Below are 20,660 nucleotides of genomic sequence, written 5' to 3'. Positions count from 1 at the left end.
TGCTGTGTTTTGACTGACAGTTACTCTGTTCTTCAGCATGGTGAGCCTTGGAGTCTTGTCCTGCTGCAGCTGGGACACTCCCAAAAACCTGTAGAGCCTATGCAGTGTGAGTGTCCTGGGGTCATCTGCCCCAAGTTCTGGTTTCTGGCTGGTTTTGGCATTCTTTGATTTGTCATCTTTAGGGAAATACAACAAGATTTGCCTCCTAGGCATGTAGACTACTGTCAGCCAAGATGAATGGACATCAGTTAATGGCAGATGGACCAAGGAGGTGTAAAACTAGACTCTTCCCTCCCATCTCTAGTCTGTTCCTCCATATTTGCTACTGCCATGTGTATCACTGGCTTCTGGCTCTCACTTTATTTCATTGCTCCTGATGTGATGAGGGAAAATGTTTTGTTGACAAAAGAAAGCCTTTCTAGGAACATGAAAACAGCAGCTCCCTGTGTCTACCTACTGCAATGTCCTTCCTCTGAGACACAGCTCCTGTAGCCAGGGAGGAAAGAATGAAGAAATCATGTGGTGAACAGTTTGTCAGATCCCTTTTCTGCTCCAGTCTGCTTTGGCATTACTGTCACCTTATGGCTGAGAACTTCTTATATAAGAAGTATGAATTATATTTAAGTCATTAAATATCCTCCCTCTCTGTTTACAGAGAGTAAACAGCAGTTTTCTGCCTTCCTTTGCTGCCACATGGTCTACAAACTCTTAATCTTGTTCATACTGTAGTATCTGGTTAAGCTGCAAATGATCTATTTTTACTCAAAGTAGTTGCTGATGGAAAACATCGTGTGGAACTGTGACAGTGTGAGTGTGCTTTGAGTGGAGAGGCTTTGCTGACAGAGCTGACTTTCCAGGGGGCATGGGGCTGGAATGACTCCATAGCATTTTTCCCCATGCTGACAGTAAACCTGAGAGCTGCCAAAAGTTGCAAGGGCTTTGGCCAAGCCCAGGAGAAAGGGGTGACATTGAAGGCATCAGCCTGTGCAGTCAAAGCCAAACTGCAGGGTGCAGGTGTTTAGAGATGGGTCGCTTTGTGCATGGAGAAGTGAAATATCTTAAAGGGTTTGGAGAGGGCACTGGAACTGGTGTGTACTGTGCAGGGCAGCAGTATGGCCAGGAAAAGCATCATAGATTGAAGGGGCCTTTTCCTCCTCTGATGAAAAGTAGTTTTGGTCAGTTTTTCATAGTTACACCTTCTGTTTCCTTGTGCCCCAGGGCTCTTTCTGGCAGATGTAGCTGAACTTTCTTTAGCCAGTACGTGTGGTAACCTAAATAATGCTCATTTTCCTATTGCCTTCAGACTTGCTGAACTGGACAGAGGCTACATTTGATGAGGGCACAGATCCTATTTGATGACTTTTTTTTGTTGTTGTTCTGCAAATATCTATTGAGAGGTATCCATTAATTAAAATTCAGGAAAGACACTGGCAGGGGTTCTTTGGAGCATTCATATATAGCTGCTGCCAGCGAAAATTGTGTTGGACTAGCAGGCTGTGGGATGTATCAGTGCTGGAGATGTGTGGCCTGGGAGGTGGGCAGATGCACAGCCTGAGCAGTGATCTGGTCTCCCCAGGGACCTTTTATACCTTCAGGCAGAGCTGAGGTAGCAAAAGTAGAGCAGTGCAGAGATGGTAACAAGCAGCATGGCTGTCTGGGGGTGGTGTTGGTTGGAACAGGCAGTATTTTGAGCTGGCCAGATGGATGCTTTTTCTGGGTTCAATAATTACATAACTATGGGATGTGTCCTGGGACTGTGCAGGGGAGGTTTTTAATTATTCAGATCAAGTTTGCACAGATCCTCTGAAGTAGAGGGGAAAAAAATAGAGGACTCTTGTTATGATTATTTTTAAATTGCTTTGGAAACACACGGCACAGAAGGCGTGTGCTGTGCTAAAATGGGGAAAAACACCCTTACTGCTCAGTCAGTACAGGAATGAGGAGTGTTAAATGCCTGTATGAAATGTGTGACTTCCCAGCTGCAGCTGAGGAAAGGTTTCACATCCTGAGAGGAACTAATGGCAGGACCTTTGTCTTGCAGATCATCAAAAGATGTGTTACTCTGCCCTGGTGCTGGCCATGATGTTCTCCATGGGGGAGCCCCTGCCATATCACCACTATGGTAAGAGTGGGTTGTGCTCACAGCAGAGCTGGTGATGGGATGTCTGGGGCATGCTGGGAGACACGGGGGAGGGACTTCTCCTGATGGTCAAGGCCAGGGACAGCTCAGTGGAAGGCCCAGCAAGAGTAGGGTCTGTTCTTTATCAATAGAGCCTGGCAGCTGAAGCACAGGGCTGAGATGCCAGATTTCCAAAGAGCAGCGCAAATCTGGGTTAGAGCAGTGGAGGACTGAATGCCATGCTGCAGGCAACAAGGATTTGCCCATCCCTGTAACTAAGTGGCATTTTGTTTTACCTCTGGCCTGTGTGAAAGCACACACCTTGTACTTGCTTTGGAGACTGTCTGCCGATGAGGCTGAGATCCCAGATCCCTACACAAACACCCACTAAGGCTGTCAGCTGCATAATGTGACCTCTTTCTGGTCTCTCTTCTAGCAGGATGGTGCAGCCCTCTGTAGTTCAGGCTCTTAGGGAAAGTGGAGATGATTAAGGGTATTGTGGTCAATTACAAAGTGCAAATATTCTCCCTGTTTTATCCTCTGTCCTTTCATTTCAGCCAGAAAGCCCTGCCCACTTCTTCCCACAGCTGTTTTGTATTTGGGAAATTTGGGCTTAATTTTCCTAGAAATGCAGTAGAGATTTTTATAAATATCTCATCAGCAGCTTTACCTTAACCCTGGGTAAACCTGTACAAGATTTAAAGTAGCGCAGTAGAGACTGGAATCAGCCTCTACACCTCCTGTTTTTCTCTCCTTGTGTAACCCTGGCAGTTATTTCCTGCAGGTGGACTTATTTGCATGAGCTCCTGAGCTTTCCTAATAGCTGAATTGAAAACTGGGTTATTACTAATGATCTAGGTTATTAGGGTTTTTTAGATGAGATTAACTGAACCAGTGGTCAAGAATGCCATTCTCTTCCTACTTTGAAACCTTCACTGGTGGCATTGGTTCTGCAACAGCTAGAGCAGGATTTGGTGTTTTGTTGACTCAAAAAAAAATTGTCAGAGTACAAAATTTCAGCAATCCCCTGCACTGTGTCTCACACAAAGATGCTTCAGTGGTCTGTCTAGTCCACTTGAAGAACCTTCATTCCCCAGAGGCTGACACTAATGGTTTTTAAGCACAAAAGAAGAGAGAAGTGGCTTCGATGGTCCCTTGTTGCTTGGTTTATTTTCACTGTGCTGTAAATGCCCCTTTCTCCCTGTGCAGAACATCTCAACTCTCAGTTTGTGCAGTTCCTGCTGGACGTGATTGAGGACGGGCTGCCCTCGGACACCACTGACCAGCTGCCTGACTTATTTGTCAACGTCCTTCTGGCCTTCAATCTCCACATTCCAGGTTGAACTGGTGCTGCTCTGCCTTGGCAGGATTTCAGTGGTCTGGACGGAGAGTGTGAAAAATGGGGAGGGAGAATCTCACTGGGTCTTGATGGTGCTGTAACCACCAACCAGCTCTCCTAGTCTCTGGCACTACACTGTGTTTAAATGTAGTGCAAAACCCTAGAGGAAAAAATGGTCTGAGAGCCCCTGCCCAGCAGCTCTGGGCAGCTCAGTGGATTTGTCACTGGGCTTCCATGGTGCCCAATCAAAAGAGCTGTTGGGGTGTACTGGCAGAGCATGAGTGGGGTTCATTTATAGGCATGGGTGACCTGGGAGAGAAGGTGCTTCAGTGGGCATTTCTCAATACCAACTCAGAACAAAAGTCCTCTGCCTTCTGCGGGTCTTGGCGAAGCTTCTCCTTCCCTGTCCACACTGCCTGAAGCTCATTCAGTGCCAAGCTGTTGAGGCCAGGCCCTTCAGCATTGGCCTGAGATGTGCTCTCCCCTCTTTGCCCTTGTTCTCTCTCCTCCCTGCCATGCTGAGCTCCACGAGGACAGACAGCAGATCAGTCCTTAGGGAAGAGCATCTTCCTTCTCTCTGCCTGCACATTTTGAAGCCTGTTGGGAGACTGGAGAGTAGTTCCAGGTCCTGCTAAGAGAGGCCATTCCTTAACCCAGTCTCCTGTTACTCCAATTGTCTTTAATTATTTACCCTTGGTCTACTTCATTATATTATCCTTGATTTTTTTTGAAGAGAGGGGAGGATAAAGCAGCAATGATATGTCCAGTAATTTACCTGTTATTTTGGGTTGTGTGTCATTAAAATTGAGGCAAAAGTTTCTAATTTCCCGTGAAAGTTGAGTGCACAGAAACTGATTAAGCGTATCTTTGCTGCTTTCATTCATTACCCCTTCCCACAGTTACCCATATCCTTGCTGGCTACTGTAATTAGGCAGTAATGCATGACAGGCAGTGTGTTTCTGGGGATTACTGCCCACCTGGGGCATAGCTGAGAGCAGTGACTTGTTCTCTGATGCTAAGAACACGTTAAAGGATGTTCACATTGCTTATTGGTGGATTGAATTTTTTATCCCTATGTCTGCAAGATTTGTCTATCATGCAGTTCAGTGGTGCAGCATTAGTTCAAAAACCCTCCTAAATGGATATTATATTGATGCCCTTCAAGATCCTGAAACACTTTGCAGCCTGTGAAATATTACAGGCCACGGAAATAGCCACACTGAGCTTTTATGTGATTGAGTGTGCACACTCACACACACACTCACACAAGCTCTGCTAGGTAAATGTATTTTACAGCACATCACTCCCAGACCAGGCAAGGGGACAATTCCTAGAAGTCTTTAGCCTGTACCCTTGCACAGCACAGTGCTGAGTGCTGGGAAAAACTTCTCTCTCCTGGGACCCTTCTTAAGAGAACTCGTAAGACTCTTAAGTTCCAGAAGGGTAGTGCTGGTAGGAAGGAAGAAGGCACCAAAGAATGGAGCCCTTGGCTGCAGAGGGTTGTGAGCAGAGGTAGTGATTGACAACATAAAGCCTTTGCAAGGTATTTTCCCAGTGTTTGCCTGGCAAGGTGGGAACCCACACATGAGTCAGATATATGGAGAAAGCACCAAGTTGTGAGTGTTTCATGGGCTGTTTCCAGATTTATTTCACCTTCTCTTTCCCTGCCCACCCACTCTGTGGCCTGAAACTTTTTGTAGCCCTGATAGACCATGGTTCCCCAAAGCACCCCGGAGCACTGATGTGAAATAGGGACCACCCATTGTGTGTTTTTATCACCACGGTCTTCAGGAGACAAAGGGAGATGCTGAACAGGTTTCTTCCTTAGTTCCAGAGCACAGTGTGATCATGACTACAATAAGCAAGCACTCCAACGTGAAGACTTTCACAGAGAAGCTGCTGCTGCTGCTGAACAGAGGAGGTGAGTGTGTGTGGCACTGCTGCATGCCTGGCAGGGGGTGCACAAAGATGCTTGGGGAGACAGGGCCATGCTCATTGCAGGGTAGGGTGTCAGGGCTGCAGGTAGCTGAGGAGCTCTCAGCTCAGGCTGTGTTCCTGCTGAGTTTGTGAGGGTGACAGTCTGCATTGCTGAGCATGGAGCTGCACAAGGAATAAAGTAATGGCTGATAGCATCTAGGGACAGAGGAATGGCTGCCATTTCCATACTTCTGGGTCAGATCAGCTCCATCTCAGAGCATGGACCAGCTGCCATGGGCAGGCTCTTGTCTGGGAGGAAAGCTGGTCCTGGGCCACTTCTGTCCTTGGACAGGCAGAGGACTCAGTGTGTGCTGGTGTAGAAACCTCTGCCTGTGCTGGCAAACATCTGCCCTGGGGGACAGATGCAGAGGGAGCTTTTGTCTTCAGAAACACTGCTTAGAGTGGAACTTTCCATTTCTGAATTGCCAGCAGAGGGTTAGTTAGCCTTGTGTCTGCTTCAGGCATGGAGTGAAATCCAGTGTACTTGTAGAGCTGTTGCAGAGCAGATTGCTGGAACGCTGGAGATCTCTGCAGGAAGAGTGGTGCCAGGTCTTTCAGCCTGTGCTGCAGGCCACTATTGTGCTTGCTAATACCTTCTGGAGCACAGGAGCTTTGCTGCCTGAGAGAACTCATTTTGTTGAGCTGCTGGAAATAACCCATCCTGTGATGCATGCAGCTCATCTTTAGTTCTCTTTGGGGCTGCAAATCACTGTCTCCACACTATATCAGCTTGAGGGCAGCAGGCACCTCAGTGCTCTTCTGTCTGGCCTCCTCCCAAAGCCTTTGTTTAGCTCTTTCCCTGCCAGATTCCCTGCAGAGATCACCTTACAGTGAGGAGCTGGGAGAAGAAGGGGGGGGGGGGGGCACAAGCTAATGAAGATGCTTCTGTTTTCCCACCTTCCTGACAACTGCTGGAGGAGCTGCCATGGCCCAGAGCCCCTCTTGGAGTCTGCAGGGATGTGTTTTGCAAGAGAACAGGATGTGGTGGCTCATTTCAACGTGGCAGTGTTTCTTTTCTCGCTTCTGGAACAGTACTAGCCTGATCTCTGGTGAAAGCTTGTTTTTGGTACAGGCTCTGATGGGCTTTTCAGAGGGGTTATTGGACCCCTCTTAATAAACCAGGGAGAAAATGAGTGATACCTGTTGAGCAAAACCAGGAGATGCTGAGAGGCGATGTGCTAATGTGCTCTTGGGACCTGGGATGGTCAGAGAAACATAAGCAGTGATTAATGCTCATCATAATGAGTTTGCTCTCATCTTGGTAGCCTGCAGAGCTGCCATCCCAAAGATTACACATCTTTGAGCACCAAAGCTGTCCATGGGCAGGGAGCTGGCCGGGGGCAGGGCAGCCTCCTCCCTAAAGGGTCTAATGAAGGCAAGTGCACTGAAGATGGAGCAGAGGGGCAACGGGGAGCGGGTGGCTCAGCACAGTGTCTCTGCCTCCCCCAGATGATCCAGTTTGCATCTTCAAGCATCAGCCTCAGCCACCACACTCAGTGCTGAAGTTTCTGCAGGACATCTTTGCCAGCAAGGATACAGCCAGCATCTTCTATCACACAGACATGATGGTCCTGATAGACATCCTGGTGCGGCAGATTGCGGATCTCTCCCCTGGAGACAAGGTGCTCACAGTAATCCATAGGCACTGGGGAAGGGAGCACAGTCCCAAAGCAATGGTGTTTTTCCTGGCCCCTCATGGGACCTGCTGGTGCAGGCAAGAGTGAAGTTCTGGGGCAGGCACAACATTTCTGGGTGCTTAAACCAACCTTGGGAGCTGAGGAGGAAGGGAGGATTTATCCTGCATAGCCATACACCAGCATAGCTGAAGAAAGATCTGCCAGGCTTCTGGTGGTCTGCACACTTCTGACCAGGGACCTTTGGGAAGAGAGACCCTCTGTGAGTAGTAGTAGGAGGAATCTCTTTTGTTTGCTGTTGCGAGAGGTGGGGGATGTGCATGTGTTCAAGGGCAGGGGAGGAGCAGCACTCCTGTTAGTTACTACACTGTTGCTAGTTACTTTCCATAGTAACTATGGAAAAGCAGAGTTTTCCATAGTTACTAATGAAACTTAAGGAAAAGCAGGTGCCTCTGGAGTGGTGCCCTGGTTGATGGTGCAGCAGCAAGCAGCTGTTCCTGTGCTCATGCTGTAATGGAGGCTGGCATGCTTGTTTATCTCACTTCAAATCTTTCACTGTGCTCTGTGTTTTGTCTCCCCTCGCACTTGGCAGCTGAGGATGGAGTATCTGTCCCTGATGCATGCCATCATCCGCTCCACGCCCTATCTGCAGCACCAGCACCGCCTCGCTGACCTGCAGGGCATCCTGCAGCGCATCCTGGGCGAGGAGGAGGAGGACCAGCAGTGCCAGATGGAGAAACTGATCATCTTGGAGATTTATAAGGAGTTCCCAGAAATCTCTTCTGGTACCAGCTAATGCTCCTCAGCTTGGACTGGAGTTTGAACCACTTGGATCGACTATGTCTTTTGTTGACACTTTCTCCCCATTCCCTCCCAGTACAGCTCATACCTTATATCCCTCTGTGTGAGGCCTAAGGTTGGGACAGCGTTCGCCGGCCCTGTGGAAGCGCCAGTGGCAGAGAGGGATGCCCGGGCCTGGTGCCCGGGGCAGGCGGAGCAGGGTGGGCACCGGCGCGTGGTTTGCCTGCAAGACTCGGCAGGAGCTATTTGGGCAGCTGGTGTTAGTGGGAAGGGCAAAGAGCTTGTGGGGGCTTAGCAGCCAGCACGGGGGGATGTTTAGCTGCACTGGTGTCCCGAGGTCCTGAAGAGAAAGGCCTTTGCCTTAGAGTATCACTTCTTTTCCATGTGCGTCTCTCTCCCTGCAGTGACCAAGTGGAGTCCGCTGGTGCTTGGAAGAAGCTTTTGTAACATCTGTTTTGTTTCCTGCTGCTAGTGCCAATGTGCTGCAGCCCTGACAAGGGAAAGTAGCTGCTCGCTGTCTTAACGCCTCGTCTAGTGAGCCTTTCACTCCCTCCTAGCCTTCAGCTTCGCCTCTGGGCAGCAGCCCACCTTGGGTCATGGAGGTCTTACCCCAGCAGCTGCTTTTCAATCTGCTTTCTATAGTGATGTTTAAATCTGAATTTCTTGCACAGTGTGGCAGCCTAGAAGTAAGAGCCACGTGGATGACACTGCCCTTAGGAAGCCCTTGGCTGGACGCAGCACAAAGACGTGTCCTGCCAAGTGAGGCTGCCACTCGGCAGCTCTGTTGCAGCATTGCCTCGAGCAGAGGGGCTGCCCTCGGGCAGGCGCGCTCTGTTCGTGAAGCGCGTGCATTTCTTGCCTTGAGCTTTGTAGTAGCTCTGCCTCGCTGCCCTCCCTGTCCCCATGGCAGCGCTCAGAGGCAGCGTGAGCCTGGTGTCCAGCAGCTGTTTGTGACTACGCTAATTGTGGGGAACCCTTCTTTTTATTTCCTCTAGGTTTCTAGCAAATGGGATTAACCTGCTTCCCTGGTCCCGACAGTCACACACACTAACGTGGGTCTCTTAGATATTTGTGTGCACAGTGTGGTCACTCCCTGTCTCCAGGTCTTCTTTTGCAGTAGCCAGTGTAGGAGCTGTGAAACTGGAAATACTGGGCACTGTACTTACTTTAATTTTTTGTTTTGTTTTGGTAGCTTGAGGGGATCACACAAGCTCTGCAGGCCTGGACTGGCCACTGGGGCAGTGATGCTTTGAGAACAGAGGGTGTTGGCCTGGCAGCCAACGGGGGCAAGGAAGTCAGCCTGGGAATGCCCAAGCTTAATAACCACCCTAGTAGAGAAACCTATTTTTTCCCTGTAAAAATGTATGAATGTCAAAAGGGATCCTGTATTTTCTTAAACACTAAGTGTAACCTGCAGAAGAATAAAAATGTCTTCAACTGGACTTCTGTGAGTGTAGCCCTGCCTACCCAGCCCTGTCGTGGGGGCACCAAAGCATCAGGAGTGGTTGGGTGCTGCTGCCCACAGAGGCAGAGCAGCGGGTGCTGATCTCCAAATGGGGGTGATGCAGTCGTTTTCCCTCTTTCAGCTTCTTGCCTTGTCTTTTGCTACCATGTTGCTGGCTGGCAAGGAAGGGTGGAGGGCAGCAACCCTTGCTAGGGGCACAGCCATCGTTCCTGGGGCCTGCCCAGCATCGCTGCTCCACGTTAAGGGTTTGGCAGAGCTGGACTCACAGTTCACTTCCCACAAGGTACGAGCAGCCTCAGCTGGCTCCCAGCGGAGCTGCCACGGCAGCCAGCCCGGGCAAGGAAGGGTTTAATGGTCTGTATTGAGTGTAATGAATCGTGCTTTGGCTGCCCGTGTGTGCTCCCAAACCTCAGCCCTGCCTGCAGCTCTGGGGTGCCTGGGCTGGCAGGGGTTCTGCAGTGGAGGACAGCAGGCACTGGGCAGAGCACTGTGTTGGCAGCAGGAAGCTGGTCTCTGCTCCTGGCTCTGTGCCAAGGGAGCCAGCCAGGCCCTGGGCACAGCCCTGCCAGGACAGGGGTGTAAATGCCAGGTGCAAGCTGTGCCACCCCAAACATGGGGATGGCATCAAACACAGCTACCTGCAGAATCGGGGCCAGGACTGTCCCAGCTCCTGCCTCTTTGGCCTGTGTCTCCAAAGTCCCCAGGCATGTGGCCTTGAAGTGTGCAATTTGCACACCTGGGTCAGTCATGACACATGAGGGCTGCCAGTGCTCACTGGTGTGTCCCCAAGGTGGCTCTCCTGTGCCCCACTGTGTGTGCACATGTGCAGCACGTGTGTGTGCCCCTGCGCAAACCTCGGCTTGCTTCCGAGTGCTGCTGGGGCTCGTTGCTGGCCCGTGACGTGCTGCTGTGCTGAGATGTTCATCTGGCACTTGCCCTCAGTGACGCAGCACAGGCTTTGCTGTGCCAGGCAAACCCAGCAGTGGCAGGACCTGTGGCTCTGCTTGCCAGGAGCCCAGACTGCAGAGCTGGTGGCTCCCATTGGCACCCCCGAGCCATCGCAGTCCGTAGGGTTGCTCACCCTATCCCAGCTGCACAGCAGCATAACACCCTCCGCCCCAGCACCCTGCTGCCACTCTTGCAGCTCAGGGCTGGAAGAGCTGGGGGGCAGCTGGCTGTGAGGTCCAGCTGGAGAGGGGCACCTGCTGCACAGGAGAGGCCTTCACTCATCACAGGGAATCAAACTGCAGCATGTAACCTCACTGTCCCCAGCCTGCTCAGCAGATCTGCTCTCCATGTAGGTGAGACACTCTAGATCGTTGGCTGTACTAATGCACAATTAGAGCAGTGTCTCCTCGTATTGGTGTTTTTATTGTGGTGCAACACTGAGGGGTGTTGGGGGCTGGCGCGGGGGGAGTGACACGTTGCCTGTGACCTGCGCTTCTGCTTTATTGTCTGGAATGATTCAATTACAACTATTTTGTGCCAGTAATACCCTGATAATTTTCTCCTCCTCCCCTGAGCTGTCAGCTGGGTAATTAGAACAAATAAACTTGAAAGCCTTCATTACTTTTAAAAAGTATTGCCTCTGTCCTGATTTGGTTTCCTGATGGCACATCCCCAGTTTGAGGAGGTGTGATGTATGATCCAGCCAGCATGTTCCTGTTGCATGTGAGTGATGAGCTGCTCTGTGTTAAATGAGGTTTCTTGGGCGAGCTGTGTGCAGAGCCAGGGCTGCTACAGTGTGAGAGGGTTCAAGTGGATAATTAAGGGTCTGTAGAGGAGAACGTAAATCCCTCAAAAGCACACTATGCCATGGCTGGTATGGCCACAGCCCTGTCAGTGCTGGTGCTGGACCACCCAAGCCAGGGGTGTTATGAGGTGGTTGAGGAGTTAATCACAGCACATCACCCATCCTACGGAGTTCACAAATTAACATGTTGGCTTCTCCAGGGGTTCGACATCCACATTCACTGGGTGTCAGCCCTGAGCATCGCGTAAGCACCAGGGGAACTTCTCTGTGCCACATGCTGAGCTGCACTGGCCCCGCTAAAGTAGGGTCTGCCTGGTACTTCCCATCATGGTCCTACAGCACGTGGTCAGCACAAGCAATAGGGCAAGGACAAGCCCTGCCTGCTCCACCCACCCTGCGGCTTCCCCTGTGGTGGCCAGGCCTTGGCTTCTGCAGGTGCTGGGATGGCCCCTTTGGAGCTAGGATGTGCATGGAGGCACAGTGTGTCCCATTGTATGCCCTGCCCTTCCCTGCCCCATCCTAAACTCCCCCATCTCCCAGATTTGCTCTATTTTCCTCCCTGGCATGGTTCTTTCTTCCCTAGCATTTGCCCCAGCGTGCCCTCTCCTTCAGCAGGACATGGCCAAGGATGTCTCTCTACCATGGCACGCGAAACACTAATGAGGACCTAAACCCTGTTATGAGCTCCAGTCGATTAGGATGAGATATTAGTTGATTGAATCAATCCAACAGCTCAATTACGAGGATGATGCATTAATGAATCACCGTAATGCAAGGGCCTCAAACTGAATTTCCTCGGAAAAATATAAGGTTGGTTGTTGTTGGTTTTTGTTTTGTTTTGTTTTGTTTTTTTATCAGGGATGCAGGAAGCAAAATCTGCAACTTTCCCTCTGGTGATGATGCTACACCCTGTGTGAGTGTTGGCAGCTGGGGTCCGTGTCAGGGAAGCAGAGCAGGATAGCTAAATTCGTACCACGCACTTGGGCGCCCATGGGTGGGGAGCTGGTGCCAGGGGCTGGGCTGTGACACCACTTGCACTGCCCCGAGGAGCGGGACGCAGGGAAGCCTGTCCCCATTCACACAGTAAAACCCACTCGTGCAGATGCCCAACGTGGTGCTGCGTGATGGACGTGGGGGAGTGGAAGGGGCCCGTGGGGCTGCCGAGGCGCGGCAGTGCCTCCTGCCTAACCGCTGGCACCTTCCTGCCTCGCCCTTTGTGTCGGCGGCAGGGCAGCTGTCCCCTCCTGGGGCACGGGGGCACAGCACGGGCACCGTTCTGGCACCTGGTGCACCGGCAGCGCCGCAGCAGCGGCTCGCTGGGCTCGGCAGGTGCGTGTTGTGTTCACGGTGTCCCGGCGTCCGCGGCAGCTTTGGCAGGGATGCTCCGGGAGCCCCTCACCCGGGGCCGGCGGGTGCAGCCCGTCGCAAAGACCCGGCCGGCAGCGCTGCGCCGCGGTTTTGCTCGCGGGCGGCACACGCCGCTCCAGTGGCGGCAGCGGCCGCCCCGCAGTGCCCGGCGCGGCCGGCCGGGAGCGGCGCGATCCGCCCGGAGCGCCCGGCCCGGAGCGGCCGCCGCGGCCCGTCCGCCCGCGCTCAAGATGGCGGCGCGGGGCGGGCGGGGGCGCGGCGGGGCGGGGCGGCGGGAGCCATGTTGGGGCTGCGGGAGGAGCCGCCGCCACCCCCGGCAGCAGCAGCGGCGGCGGCGGGGCAGGGGGCGGCCATCGCCGGCGCGAGCGGGGGCGGCGCCGAGCCCATCGCCGTGCGCCCGGGCCGGGCGGCGGCCGCCGAGGCACCATGGCAGCGGCGGAGGAGCCGGTGGCCGCCCCGAGCCGCTCCTGCTGCCGCCGCCGCCGGGAGCCGCCGCCGCCGCCGCTACCGCTGGTGCTGCTACCGCTCCTGCTGCTCCCTTTGTTCCCCTCCGGGCTGGGGGCCGCCGCGCCGCCGCCGCCGGCAGGCTGGGGGTCGGCAGCCCGCTGGGGCTGTCCCGCCGCCGTGCCGTGCCGGGCGGCGGCCGTGCCCCCGGGGCTGCCCCCGGCGCCGCGCCGCCGGTCCCCGCCGCGCTGCGCGCCCCGCGCCGCCCAGCCGCGCCCGCTGCCCTTGGTCCCGGCGCCGGCCGCGGGGCGGAGGGGCCGGCGCGCAGCACCGAACCGCCACCCGCTGTTCCCCCAGTACAACTACCAGGCGGAGGTGGCGGAGAACCAGCCGGCGGGGACGGCGGTGGTGGCGGTGACGGCCCAGGACCCCGACGGGGGCGAGGCGGGGCGGCTGGTGTACTCCATGGACGCGCTGATGAACAGCCGCTCGCGGGATCTGTTCAGCATCGACCCGCGGGCCGGGCTCATCTCCACCACCCAGGCCCTGGACCGCGAGAGCATGGACCTGCACTACTTCCGAGTGACGGCCACTGACCACGGGGCACCGCGGCTCTCCGCCACCACCATGGTGGCCATCACTGTGGCTGACCGCAACGACCACGACCCCGTCTTCGAGCAGGGCGAGTACCGGGAGACCATCCGGGAGAACGTTGAGGAGGGATACCCCATTCTGCAGCTGCGGGCCACCGACGTCGACTCCCTGCCCAATGCCAACATCCGTTACCGCTTTGTCAATGAACGGGCTGCCTATGACATCTTCGAGATTGATCCCCGCTCCGGCCTCATCACCACCAGCGGGCCGGTGGACAGGGAGAAGATGGAGAAGTACTCCCTGGTGGTGGAAGCCAACGACCAGGGCAGGGAGCCGGGGCCCCGCTCTGCCACTGTCAAGGTCTACATCACAGTCCTTGATGAGAATGACAACATCCCTCAGTTCAGTGAGAAGCGCTACATTGTCCAAGTGAGGGAGGACATACGGCCCCACACCGAGATCCTGCGTGTCACCGCCACGGACCTGGACAAGGACAACAACGCGCTGGTGCACTACAACATCATCAGTGGGAACAGTCGGGGCCAGTTCTCCATTGACAGTGTCACTGGGGAAATACAGGTGGTGGCCCCCCTGGATTTTGAGGTGGAGCGGGAGTACGCCCTGAGGATCCGGGCTCAGGATGCGGGGCGTCCTCCTCTTTCTAACAACACTGGCATGGCGAGCATCCAGGTGGTGGACATCAATGACCATGCCCCCATTTTTGTCAGCACCCCTTTTCAAATCTCCGTCCTGGAGAATGCTCCCCTTGGCCACTCTGTCATCCACATCCAGGCCGTGGATGCAGACTACGGCGAGAACTCGCGCCTGGAGTACAAACTGACAGGGGTCTCGGCTGACACGCCCTTTGTGGTGAACAGTGCCACGGGCTGGATCACAGTCAGTGGGCCCTTGGACCGGGAATCGGTCGAGCACTATTTTTTTGGGGTAGAGGCTCATGACCATGGCTCTCCATCTTTATCCGCCTCGGCCAGCGTCACCATTACGGTCATGGATGTCAACGACAACCGCCCTGAGTTCACCCAGAAGGAATACTTCATCCGCCTGAACGAGGATGCAGCTGTGGGGACCAGCGTCCTCAGCGTCACGGCAGTCGACCGGGACGTGAACAGTGCCATCACGTACCAGATCACAGGAGGCAACACTCGGAACCGCTTCTCCATCAGCACGCAGGGTGGGCTGGGGCTCATCACTCTGTCTCTGCCGCTGGACTACAAGCAGGAGAGGCGCTATGTGCTCACGGTGACAGCCTCTGATCGCACCCTGCGTGACAACTGCCACGTTCACATCAACATCACCGATGCCAACACACACCGGCCTGTGTTCCAGAGTGCCCACTACTCCGTGAGCATCAACGAGGACCGGCCTGTGGGCAGCACTGTGGTGGTGATCAGTGCCACGGACGATGACGTGGGGGAGAACGCCCGCATCACGTACTACCTGGAAGACAACGTCCCTCAGTTTCGTATTGATCCAGACTCTGGGGCCATCACTCTCCAGGCAGAGCTGGACTATGAGGACCAGGTCACGTATACCTTGGCTATCACTGCCAAGGACAATGGGATCCCCCAGAAGGCAGACACCACGTATGTTGAAATCATGGTGAATGACGTTAATGACAATGCCCCCCAGTTTGTCAGCCCTCATTACCAGGGCGTGATCTCTGAGGATGCACCTCCATTCACCAGCGTGCTCCAGATCTCCGCCACCGACCGGGATGCCCATACCAACGGGCGAGTGCAGTACACCTTCCAGAACGGGGAGGACGGGGATGGAGACTTCACCATAGAGCCCACCTCGGGCATCATTCGCACCGTGCGCAGGCTGGACCGCGAGAACGTTCCTGTCTATGAACTGACTGCCTACGCTGTGGACAGGGGCATCCCTCCTCAGCGAACTCCTGTCCACATCCAGGTCACCATCCAGGATGTGAATGACAATGCTCCTGTCTTTCCTGCTGAAGAGTTTGAGGTCCTGGTTAAGGAGAACAGCATTGTAGGCTCTGTGGTGGCCCAAATCACAGCTGTTGACCCGGATGAGGGACCCAATGCCCAGATCATGTACCAGATTGTGGAAGGCAACATCCCTGAGATATTCCAGATGGACATCTTTTCTGGGGAGCTCACAGCCTTGATAGACTTGGATTATGAGACAAAATCCGAATATGTGATTGTAGTGCAGGCCACCTCTGCCCCTCTGGTCAGCAGAGCTACAGTCCACATCAAACTCATTGACCAGAATGACAACAGCCCTGTTCTGAAGAACTTCCAAATCCTTTTCAATAACTATGTGTCCAATAAGTCCAACACCTTCCCCTCAGGGGTCATAGGGAAGGTCCCAGCGTATGACCCAGATACATCTGACCACCTCTTCTACACCTTTGAGCGGGGAAATGAACTGCACTTGTTGATTGTAAATCAGTCGAGCGGGGAGCTGCGGCTGAGCCGTAAGCTGGACAACAACCGTCCGCTTGTGGCCTCCATGCTGGTGACTGTCACAGGTAGGGAGTGAAAATCATTGAATCTTCGGTACAGTACCTTGGGGGGGTTCTGCAAGGTCCCTCTGGGGCAGGCCATTGTGCCTTGGAGGTGGGACTGGTAACAAGATTGGGGCTGGGGGTCCATTCCAGTCAGAGAGTAACTGGAGCGGTGTGAGGGGTGGCACGGGAGGCAGGCTGTTGAGCAGCGCTCCGTAAAGGGGTCGAGGCTGGAAATGGTCTGCAAGAACAAAGCATCGTTACTGAGCTGTGAGATCACTTCTGGCTGCTCGTGAGGCACCTCTGGAGGTGTTGTAGCCAGCCAGACTGTGTTGTGTGCCATGAGGTGCTGGCCCAGGAAAGAGGCAGTTCCCAGGGTGGCCAGGCTGCTGGCCCAGGGGCTGGTACACTGCCTTGCTCCCAAGCCCAGGTGGCCCTTCTCTCTGCCGGGACTGAGTGTTTCCCTGGCTCTGCACAGGAGGGAGGGATTGAGCTCAGCGCAGAAGGAGCCCTCTTAAACACCCGTCTGCCAGCAGCAAACAGTTCAGTCTGGATTCTGGCTGTGGCACCTGCCAACACTTGCTTTGCAGGGTGGCTTCTAAAGCCCAGTACTACCTTCCTGCAGCCAGCTTAGTGTTCAGGGGACAGCTGTGACAAGCCTGAGTGCAGTGCCTGGAACTCTTGCATAGTGTTTGTTGTTGGGGTATCCGAATGCAGATGCTAGCTGTAGCTGGGGGTGGCTTTGTGGGGTGTTGGGGTGCCCTCTGGCCCAGCTGAGGACAGGACAAAGATGGACCGTGGGCAAGCAGGGTTTGAACCTGGAGCTGCCAGAGCCTGATCTTTGCCTTCACCACCAGCCTTTCTTAGCATGATCTGAAATGGAGGCATCTGTCCATTGCTGAACCATGGAACGGCTGCAGGAGGGAGGGCAAGAGCTCTCTCTGGAGGGGCCAAGCACTGAATTGCCAGGAGTGCCTGGGGAGCCGTACTCTAAATTGTGATGCTCCCCTGACCATCGGCTACCAGCTGCCTTCCCTTTTAGCTCTCTCAGTCTGGCTTATTCTGTGAGAGGAGGATTTCTTTCAAAAGATGGAGCGAGGGCTTTGAAAGGAGACCTGTTCAAGGCAATTCTGCATGAGCAGCACCAGCCTGGCAGTGGGCTGGGGCTCTGTGGGGGCTAATTGTAGCCGCAGGGCTGGCCGAGAGCGGCTGCAGGCGAACACATGCCCGTTGCTGGAGGTGGGGGTGGTTTTGACCTTTCCAGCTTCTGCCCAGTATGTTTATGCAAGCCCTGCCTCCTCACACACTTAACCCTGCACAAAGGCAGGAGACAATCACATCCTGAAGTCCTGTATCGAGCCGCCTCGTGGCAAGGGGCCCTTGCAATTAGAATGTCGTCATCTTCCAGCGGGAAGGGAGAATGGGAGAGGTGTGCTCACGGAGGGGAGAAGATGGAAAGGGAAGAGCTGTTCTGGTGAGGGAAGTGAGATGCTGGGAAATGAGCCTTTTGTTGGCTTTTATATTGGCCGTGGAGGTGTAAGTCTAGTTTGGTTTTTCAGTCTTTGTTGTGGGAAGCCCCCCGCCCAGCTGGCAGCTCTGCCGGCCCCATGCTGTCGCTGTGTGCAGAGCAGGGTGGGTTTGCAGAGCTGGCAGCCAGGACATTCAGACCCGGCTGCATTGTCTGCCCCAGACACTGTGCCTGACAGAGCACCTTCCTGCTGCTGGGAGACAGCAGCAGCAGCTACGTGGGTGCCCCAAGGGTCAGCGTCCTAGGAGGAAGTGGCTTCCCTGCCTTTATGGTACATTTTAGGGAGGCTGAATCCCCCTAAAACACAGGGCAAGGGGCCATTTTGCCTGCCTGTGAGCTGTGTGTGTTCTTACCTCAGCCCCGTGTAGGAGGCAGGGGACTTGGGCCATCACAAAACCAGTGTCTTTCCAGAGGGGCTGATAGCCTCAAAGCTTACCTCAGATTCTCACAGGCATGTGGATGCCTCTGGCTGCCAAAATCTGCTCTTGGCTGCTGAGGATGCAGGACAGTGGCATGGAGGGGCTGTCCATAGCCAGCAGCACTGTGAAATCGGGGCAGTGTGAGAGACTGACATCATGTTGACTTCAAACCGTGTCAGACTGGTTTCTCTGGGCTTGGTGTTAAATGTGGAGGCTCAGCTGCAGGAGAATGGCATTCATCTTCTGTGCTGGGTGATGGGAGCCTGATTTACTTTCAAGATCTCTTAACTGGTAAAATATTATCAAAATGTTGAGAGGTCTGCTAAAGCCCTTCAGCAGCAGTGAGGAATGTTCACTATACTGATACCCGGCTCTTTTCCTGGCTCCTCTGTCTGGAAGTGTTTTACTGTTCCTCACCTTGAAAGGTGAAGAACAGTAAACATGAAAGCAAACATGAAAGTCACCCTGTCTGTCCCCAGAGCACCCTTAGGTGCACCTCTGGGGTGGCCATTGCAGTCAGAATAGTGGCTTTTGCTCTCTTGGACACTGTTGCTACCACTCAGCAGAAGAGGACATGCAGCTCCTCTTTAGGTTTGTTGCTTTTGAGGCTGGTAATTGTCAGTCTTGGAATTGCAAACACAATGGCTCAGTGCTGTCCAGCACAAGGGTTAGAGCCCCTTGTCCCTTTTCCTTGCTCCATTCCCTGTAGCTGTGTTTCTAGGACTCCTCACTCTGCTGCATGAATATTCACCAGGCACCAGCTCTCCAGCCACAGGATTTAATCAGAAAGGCTGAGCATTCGTGATTAAAATGCCTCCCATGGGGGGTCAGCGCCTCCAGCCAGCTTTGGGCTTTCTTCTGGTAGCTTTATTTTTTTTTCTTTCCCCGTTTGCAGCGGGTCATTCTCTTAACCATCTGCTTCCCTCTGCTTGGAGGGGGGAGGCAGCCTTGGGTGTGATGCTGAGGTGGGACAGTGTTAGAGGGGGGCTTACTGAGGGGGCTGTGGGGCCAGGCCTGGCTCCAGATTGCTCTGGGGAACTGGGAAAGGGATGCTTGGCTTTCCTGAGGTGGGATGGGCGATGCCAAAGGCATCAGGTACCCTCCAACTCACTTTCTTCCCCAGGCACAGGCTCCTTGCTCCTGTGGAGCATTACTGGCCTCCAGCCTGCCTCAGGATGCCCTCAGCATCGTGTGAGCCAAGGTTTAATAGCAGCCATAAATCAGGCAGATATCTGCTGGGCACTGAGCAGCCCCTGGGGAGAGCAAGAGCTGTCCCCAGGCCTTGTGGCTGCTTCTGGGTGAGCTGGGAGCTGGAGAGGACAGGGGAGGGAGCTCTCCCCCAGCTGAGAGCAGGGGACAAAGGCAGAGGAGAGGGGAGGGAGCTGGGACACGACCCAGCTGTGTGGAGAAGGGATCTGGTGTCAAAGTGATGGCATCCTGGATACTGTCTCACCAGGTTGTTCCTCAGGGAGAGCTGCCAGGCTGGTGGTGGCTTGGGGAGCATTTTATGTCAAGTGTGACTCGTGGCTTTCCTCTCACTCCTGCCTCCCAGGGTCTGGGTGGTCTCAGTACCCCATGAGCCTCTTGCAGAGAGAATGTGCCTTGGGGAATGGAGGTGATGATGCCAGTTCCTTGCCCTGAGCCCACACAGATCTAGATACCATGGCATGTCCAACCAGATGCTGAATGGAGCTATTTTGTTGCTGCTGCTCATGCTGCCCTCTGTGCCAGAGCGGGCAGGGTGTCACACAGAGGGATGCTTTCTCACCTTGCTTCCATAGGGGTGGGAGCAGTTTGACTTCAGAGAGCAGCAGCCCCCCTTTCCTCCAGGAGATTAGCTGCTGGGTGACTACACTGGCATGCTGCTGCCCCAGCCTGGAGCCAGCCTTATCTCCAGAGCACCAGTCCTGGCGTGCAGGCTGCTGCTCATGCAGGAATTTGCAGGGTCACTAGAAAGCTTTCACCTTCTGAAGAGCAGAGAGAAGTGAAAGAAAGAGAGATGTTTCAGTTTGTAAATCCTCCTGCACTGCAAACTTCAAACAGGGCTGAGGGAAATCAAAAGGCTTTGCAGCACAGCAGCCAGGGGAAGAGAGGAACAGTAAAGGCAGCTTTGTATGTGAGGCTTGGAGCTGGGGCGGATGAGGGACGAGCAGCTGGCATGTGCACACCTGATCCTCATCAGGGATGGGGCTGACCGGGGTGCCAGGACTCCTGCTGCTCCTCCTTGCACTGGGTTGGAGGAGGTGAAGCACATAGGGGAGGTTACAGCAAGGCTTGGGATCCAGGATTAGTCATGAGAGTCACTGTTGAGATGTGCTAATGGAACTGTTGTGTTGATATGATGATGGAGAGCCAGTTTTCCAAGGAAATGTGGGGGTTTAAGGCTCTCAGGTGAATGTGGGGTGGTAGATGGGAACAACAGGTGACAGCTGTGTGCTGCTAATGCCCATGGGGCATCAGCGTTGGGGTGCTGGCAATGGGCTGGAAGATGGATTGCTTCATTTCAAGAGCAGTGAGGTTCTTGATGAGCCCCATCAAACATGTCTGGGGCCACCAAGGTTGGCAGAGTCTTGCCTTGCCATGCTGAAGTCTGGGTCTGCCTGCTGGAGCCTGTGCTGGAGGCCCAGAAGGAGGGCACCAGGTGATAGGAGGCATTCTCCTGGGGGTCAGCAGACAGGCTTCTCCCAGCTGGTGGCCCAGCCAGAGCTGCTGTCAGAGGTGTCTG

At 54.3% G+C, this 20,660-nt stretch overlaps 2 protein-coding genes across 8 annotated transcripts in view; both read left to right on the top strand.

Moving 5' to 3' along the window:
- The window catches only part of NCKIPSD (NCK interacting protein with SH3 domain), a 52,650-nt gene extending 43,338 nt beyond the window's left edge, over window positions 1-9,312 (top strand). Inside the window, exons 9-13 of the mRNA XM_038149084.1 lie at window positions 2,042-2,122; window positions 3,329-3,457; window positions 5,287-5,379; window positions 6,885-7,057; window positions 7,662-9,312. Coding sequence (XP_038005012.1) covers window positions 2,042-2,122; window positions 3,329-3,457; window positions 5,287-5,379; window positions 6,885-7,057; window positions 7,662-7,865 — 680 coding nt within the window. The 3' untranslated portion in view covers window positions 7,866-9,312. The remainder of the gene's footprint in view (window positions 1-2,041; window positions 2,123-3,328; window positions 3,458-5,286; window positions 5,380-6,884; window positions 7,058-7,661) is intronic.
- Window positions 9,313-12,774: 3,462 nt separating this feature from the next.
- CELSR3 (cadherin EGF LAG seven-pass G-type receptor 3) overlaps window positions 12,775-20,660 on the top strand; it is a 31,543-nt gene continuing 23,657 nt past the window's right edge. For all 7 annotated transcript variants that reach the window (XR_005258399.1, XR_005258400.1, XR_005258401.1 and 4 more), the window contains exon 1: window positions 12,775-16,012. Coding sequence is in view for 3 of the 7 variants with exons in the window: in XM_038149348.1 (XP_038005276.1) it covers window positions 12,883-16,012 (3,130 nt within the window). In the remaining 4 variants the exon portion in view is untranslated. The remainder of the gene's footprint in view (window positions 16,013-20,660) is intronic.

Source organism: Motacilla alba, chromosome 12, assembly GCF_015832195.1.
Source record: "Motacilla alba alba isolate MOTALB_02 chromosome 12, Motacilla_alba_V1.0_pri, whole genome shotgun sequence".
NCBI classification, from domain to species: Eukaryota; Metazoa; Chordata; class Aves; order Passeriformes; family Motacillidae; genus Motacilla; species Motacilla alba.
The sequence above is the reverse complement of the archived record's forward strand: the minus strand, read 5'-3'. Positions and strand labels throughout refer to the sequence as shown.